At 38.0% G+C, this 6,000-nt stretch overlaps 1 protein-coding gene across 4 annotated transcripts in view; it reads left to right on the top strand.

Moving 5' to 3' along the window:
- Nucleotides 1–2,714: 2,714 nt before the first annotated feature.
- LOC127450278 (platelet-derived growth factor subunit A-like) overlaps nucleotides 2,715–6,000 on the top strand; it is a 37,571-nt gene continuing 34,285 nt past the window's right edge. For 2 of the 4 annotated variants that reach the window (XM_051714248.1, XM_051714245.1), the window contains exons 1-2: nucleotides 2,718–3,370; nucleotides 4,166–4,265. In XM_051714248.1, the coding sequence (XP_051570208.1) occupies nucleotides 3,308–3,370; nucleotides 4,166–4,265 (163 nt within the window). In that variant the 5' untranslated portion in view covers nucleotides 2,718–3,307. Of the gene's footprint in view, nucleotides 3,371–4,165; nucleotides 4,266–6,000 lie in introns of all 4 variants that reach the window. The other 2 variants (XM_051714247.1, XM_051714246.1) reach the window with 2 other exon arrangements.

Raw genomic sequence — 6,000 nt, 5'->3', positions numbered from 1 at the left:
TCTTAAACCTTAAGTTGCTATAAAGTGCATAAACTAATGAAAGTGAAACATATCAAGGGAAAACATAAAGACAGGTGTAAAAAAAAGCAATGCATTAGAGAGTTAATAAATGTGTACAAAAATAACAAAATTAGCAGAGAATTTAAGATGGCTGAGAAAAAGGATGAGTAGTTGTCAATCTTCATTCATTCAGACTTCATCATTTTCCACTCTTTTCATGATTTCATTCTGCATTTACTGTTCCTGTATTGCATCCTTCAAGTTTCATTTCCTCTTTTCTCTGCCTGTTGTTCCTTCCTCAAATGATTCTGCTCACATACTCTCCATCTTACTCTCATCTTCTTCTCATTTCTCTGCATGAAACATGAGGTAATGAGAAAGTTTTGTGTTGTGAGTATTACATCTGGATTCCAGGATTATTTTCTCACGTCATTTAGAATTCTGAGGAAAGCAGAAGTAAAAATGGAGTACCAATTGTACAATTTCATTACAAATGAAGAAACTTTATGAACATGGGGTTCATTTTTTATAGTGTTTTTTAGGGTACAACAGGGCTGAGGGGCCAACCCTTAAGGCCTTAAGGATATGTGCTTTTTTTTTCTGGTCACAAAGTTTACCAGTATTGAAAACAAATTTATTTTTATTGAATATTGATGGAGCAACATCATTTGTGTGAAAATAATAACAGAAGAAGGTTTTGATTAAAATGTACATATACTGTGTGTGTGTGTGTGTGTGTGTGTGTGTGTATATATATATATATATATATATATATATATAGTGGTGAGTGGGCCTTGACCTCCACACTTGGGGTAAAATGCACTCCGGGATGTCATAGTGATATAGTGTAGATCAGACTAATCTCAGTGAATCTGGAAACAGTAGGTTGACTTTTCTTTAGCTATAATCGGTCTGCGCTTACTGAAATTTCAAACACTGCCCCCAGTGACCAAAACAGTAAGTGTTGTTGGGCATATGGGCACGTGTGCACTCGATTTTCTGGGTGTAATATTCATAGAATGGCACCAAAAGGGAATTGTGAAGCGAATTGTTTTCAGCTGTACAGGCTGTAAAACAGTGAAGAGGAATGCATATTTTAAAAACTGTATCCCCCAACCCCAAACCTAAACCTAACTCTCAGTGGAGTATAAAATTAGCATTAGAGGTGTTATTTCATAACATTTCAAGTGTTCTATAAACAAATTAAAGTTGCTGTATGCGATTTTAGCATTCTAAAGCTTTCACGTGACTGAGCCGTTGAATTAGCCACGCCCCCTCATTCCAAAACCCCGCCCTCCAAAGATAATTTTGAGACCAAAACCGAGCAAAAGAACAGCATTTATTGTTCCTGTGGCTGTCAAATTCAACAGTGGCACAATAGCACCCTTAACTGACAAACATTATGAAATATAGCCTCAATGATCCGCTTCAAAAATACAATTTTGAGAACATGCAAAATGTTTGACAGGTGAAAGGCTTCAGTGTCTGCGATCAGCAGACACTTTTGTTTGCTGTTTACAAAGTCTTCAGCTGTCTCAGAGACCAGTGAGATATCTCAGGACACTTATTTCATTAATATCTTTAAGGGAGTAGGAACATTTTTTGCATACTTTTCCATGAAAAAAAAAAAAATAGCTTACAGCACCTTTAATCTCCACTGTGATTGGATGTGATTGCATTTTTTGAAAAAATGTTGTATTGTAGTACACTTTTGTGTAGCTATATTTTGATCAAATATTATAAAAAAGATAGTTCCGGTCCTGGGTGCTGACTGCCAAAGCAACGTTTCAGCCGTGCTAAAATACTCAATAGGGCTTCTATGTGAAACGCCTGTTCACCATCGCTAACTATTTTTGTTGCAATGCACTCACAGACTCCTCCGCCCCGGTCGGACAATATAACACTGGGGGAGGGGGGCCTGACCCCCGCATTGCCTCCCCACTCACAGACTCCCCCCCCCTCCCCCCATGCTACCACATAATCAGACCCTGTGGCTCCACTGCCCCCACTGTAAAAACGTCCTGGAACCGCCCCTGCCGTTAAGGGACTATATCTTCTAGCGGAAGGATGGTACTTAAGGAATTTGTGTTGAAAAAGTATATTTTAATGCAAATTTGTGTCCTAAATATTAGTAGAATGGGGTAATCTTTTGTTTTACTAAAGAAATACAATACTCTGGGCCATGTTTTATCGAATATAGTCATCGATATAGTCAATAATCACTCCGCAGCTAGTACACCGAGCCTAATAACGCCATTTAGCTTCCACTAGCTTCTCACTTTATTGCTTAAAAATATATTAGGCCTACATTATGATATAATTGTGAACCTTGCCAAGTGTGAAAGAAAAACTAATAATAGGCTACTTGAAATTATATAAACATTTTGCTTAATAAATAAGTTATACTGATACCTTTAGACTGCGCAGGGAATTCGCTATGTGGCTGTACTTGGTGCAAGGTGCTTTTATAATTTTATTATGCTTTAATGTTATTTTTTAGTGTTCAAAATCCAATTGTAACCGTCGTACAGGAAAATTGTGTTAATGAGGGAAATTTCAGTCACCGCTTACTCTAAACTCATTTGTACATTCAAGTGCCACGATGAGGGGTTGAAGGGTTAAATTTCACATAAAGCTCCAACCAACCGGCTCCTCGAGCGGTGATCGGTGATTACTGGAGCGCGAGGGAGGCGCATATATTCCGCAGATCACACATGCATGAGACAGCATTCAGTGCACGAGCCTCTCTGAACAAGACAAACCCTGAGCGCTTCCCTTCAGCTTTTCCTCAACTCTGTTCAAGGATACTAACCTGGGATTGTACTGTACTACCACCTCATGACGACCTACTTCTTGAAGATCCACTTTGAGCTGCATGGACTCCAATACTGAACTTATGTCAAGAAACTTAAGTCTGGCAGTTGTTATAGCATATATCAATATATATATATATATATATATATTTTTTTTTAATAATAACTTTATTGCATTGGAATTTCTCCTTGAATTTGACTCTTTATAAGGGGTGCAATCTTTGGATTGGATTGTCATGAAGAATTTGTGCAAGTTAAATTACTTTTGAGATTCAGTATACAGGACGCAGTGGACCAATACCAGGACTTTGACTGGATCACTACCAGCTTCCTTCAGTTTGGATTGTCTCCTGTAGACTTGAGCTGGTGGTTCGGGTCATTTAAAGTGAGATCTTTACAAGGTATGGTTCTGGACTCCTTGCGCTCAGGAGCGACTCCAAGGCTCCTACAGTCTTCATATTTCTTATTGGGTGTAAAACTGACATTGGAAGGAGATGAGAACCTTATTCTGCTGGTTTCTGGTCTTTATTTCGCCCCTTCTGCTGGCAACTGCTGAGGTAAAGTGGCAAATATTTTACAAAAAGCTTGCTTGGAATAAACAACGCTGTTATAGCCAAAACAATACACCATAATTTATGGTTTTGGTCACATTGGAGCAGGCCATTTAGGTGAGGTCAGTGCCCAAGATTCCTCAAAATGTTCAGTGTTGTTTTTGTGCAATTTCCCTCATTCCAGTGTTTGGCTATAAGAGCCTAAGACATAAAAACTATTATATTGGTGTAGTTTTAATGTCCAATATTGAGGTCAAATGTATTGACTTTCTACTCTAATTTCCCTAGAGGGAATCATGAAATTATCTCAGTTCCACACATTTTTATTTATTTATTTATTTATTTTTTATAGCATCAACTCAGAATGTCAAATTAGCCAGTGTTATTAGTTTAAAACACGATATTCAAGTTGAATTTTTAAAACCAATATTCTACCAATGTTATACATGAATTTCAGACGTCCGACTATAATGAGCAATTGTGGCTGCGGATGAACAGGTGATAAGGAGATCAGCTGTTCTGTGAAACATGTAAAGCGTTTGTTTGGCATTTTTATTTGAATACTTTCAGTTTACGGTGAAAATAATTACTGTGTTGCTTTTGCGCTCAGCGCACCGATGCACCTGTGTGGTGAGCGCAACGCGCAGCGACACTTCAAAGTCATAATGCATGCCATTGCGTCATAATGCATGGTGCTACGTCATAATGAATGTCTTAAATTCCTTTACGGATATTCTTTTACCCCTTGTGTGTGTGTGTGTGTGTGTGTATGTGTGTGTGTGTGTGTGTGTGTGTTGCTAGAAGGAATTCCCAATCCCTCAAGACTTCATAGACAGACTGTCGCACAGCGAAATCAACAGCATCAGCGACCTCCAGCGGCTACTGGAGGTAAATTCCCCAGGTAAAGTCTGATTGTCTTCTTGACACCTCTGTGGACTTTGTTCAATAACTTATCTCATGTGCTATATGGCATGGCTGTTTACAGGTGTTTATTTTAGTTGCTGTGGTCTAACTGGGCATATCCCACAAAGTAACGAAGCTGCATTTTATGAGTGGCACAAAGCAATTTATAGGTACCCTTTATCCTGGCCAATGGGCAGAGAGTCATAAATAGTTTTTCACAGATTGTTTTTGTTTTTATAGCACTACATGTATCTTACTTCACAGCCAACTGGAAGGTTGCTCCTATACTTAAGCAGTCCGCAAGTGGTTTCATTTGCCCACTGTGATTTCATTTATAAGCAAATTACCACAAGCAAAAGGTAATTACACAAAGAAAACATGCAAGAGAGTGTAATTTGGGGTATGAGTGTAACCAGTCTGGTTTCTTTGGTGAGACCATAGGTGTGATAGGTGTGCAGGAGGACGGGGTGAACGTGGAAAGAATAATGATAAGAGAGTGTCTGCACATATCATAAATACATGCTTCCACAGCAGAATAGATGTTTGGTTTAAAGTCCTCAGGGCATTCAATGGTGGAACAGGAGTGTTTCCGACATCCTCTGTACTTACAGTAAAATTAATGTGGGAAGTACAGACAAACAAATCAATCAATCAATCAATCAATCAATCAATCAGTCTGTCTGTCTCTACCTATCAATGCTGTACAGATAAAACTGTTCAAAGTACAAGCCTATACAGTCTTCAGACTTCAAGGCTTTTAAATATCTTGTTTTCCTTGTTCTGTGTCTTCGTCACCCTCTTTTAGTTTGGAAAAAATGATGGGGATCACTAAAACAAGCCATCTCCATGTTGAACTGATATTTACACAGGCACTCGTAATATATCAAACGCAGGGTTTCCTTTGAAGCTTTCATAGAAAATTAACCCAAACTAATTAAAATTTACTGCAGCAATTTACCCGCTTGGTGACACTTGCGCTTTATTGTTATTTTGTCTTTTTGGCTCTACTATTGGTCATATAATATGTGTACACACACATATATATTATATACTCATATAATTATGATAATAGAATTTATGAAATATTATAGTGGTTTTTACATACTATGTGCTCATAAAAGAATTAGCATACATGTTTAAAATAGATAAAATGCTTAGATAGTACTGTAGTAATCTAATTATTATTGGTCTCGACATAAATCAATCTGTCCAACAGACACCAGCAGACTAATCAAACTTGACGTTGCCAGCGATGGTGTATTTTCAGCACTTGAAAGTCAGGGCAGACTGTAAAAATGTCAGTTAAATAAAATTAAAAGTGAGAGATAGAGGACTTAAAAATGATGTGTGTACTTTTTTATTGGTCAAATATAGGCTACTTTCTTCTATCCCAGATTAATATGCAGAGACAGCTATAAGAAAACTATTCAAGACTTATCTCAAAATGAAATCAGAAACAGTTGGTTGACTTTTCTTCTCACGAAACTCGAAACACTGGCCAAACACACAGTGGCCAAAGTTTTGAACACACAGTGGCCAAAGTGGTAAGTTTTTTTGGGTGTATGGGCAAGTGTGCGCACAATTTTCCGGGTGTAATGTCCACAGAGGGGCGCCAAAAACAAGTTGTGGAGCGAGTTGTTTTCAGCTGTACAGGGTGTAATACAGTGATGAGGAATGCATATTTTATAAACTGTACCCCCCAAGACAAACCCCAAACCTAACCATCAGTGGAG

The sequence above is a fragment of the Myxocyprinus asiaticus genome, chromosome 13 (assembly GCF_019703515.2).
Source record: "Myxocyprinus asiaticus isolate MX2 ecotype Aquarium Trade chromosome 13, UBuf_Myxa_2, whole genome shotgun sequence".
Lineage (NCBI taxonomy): Eukaryota > Metazoa > Chordata > Actinopteri > Cypriniformes > Catostomidae > Myxocyprinus > Myxocyprinus asiaticus.
The sequence above is the reverse complement of the archived record's forward strand: the minus strand, read 5'-3'. Positions and strand labels throughout refer to the sequence as shown.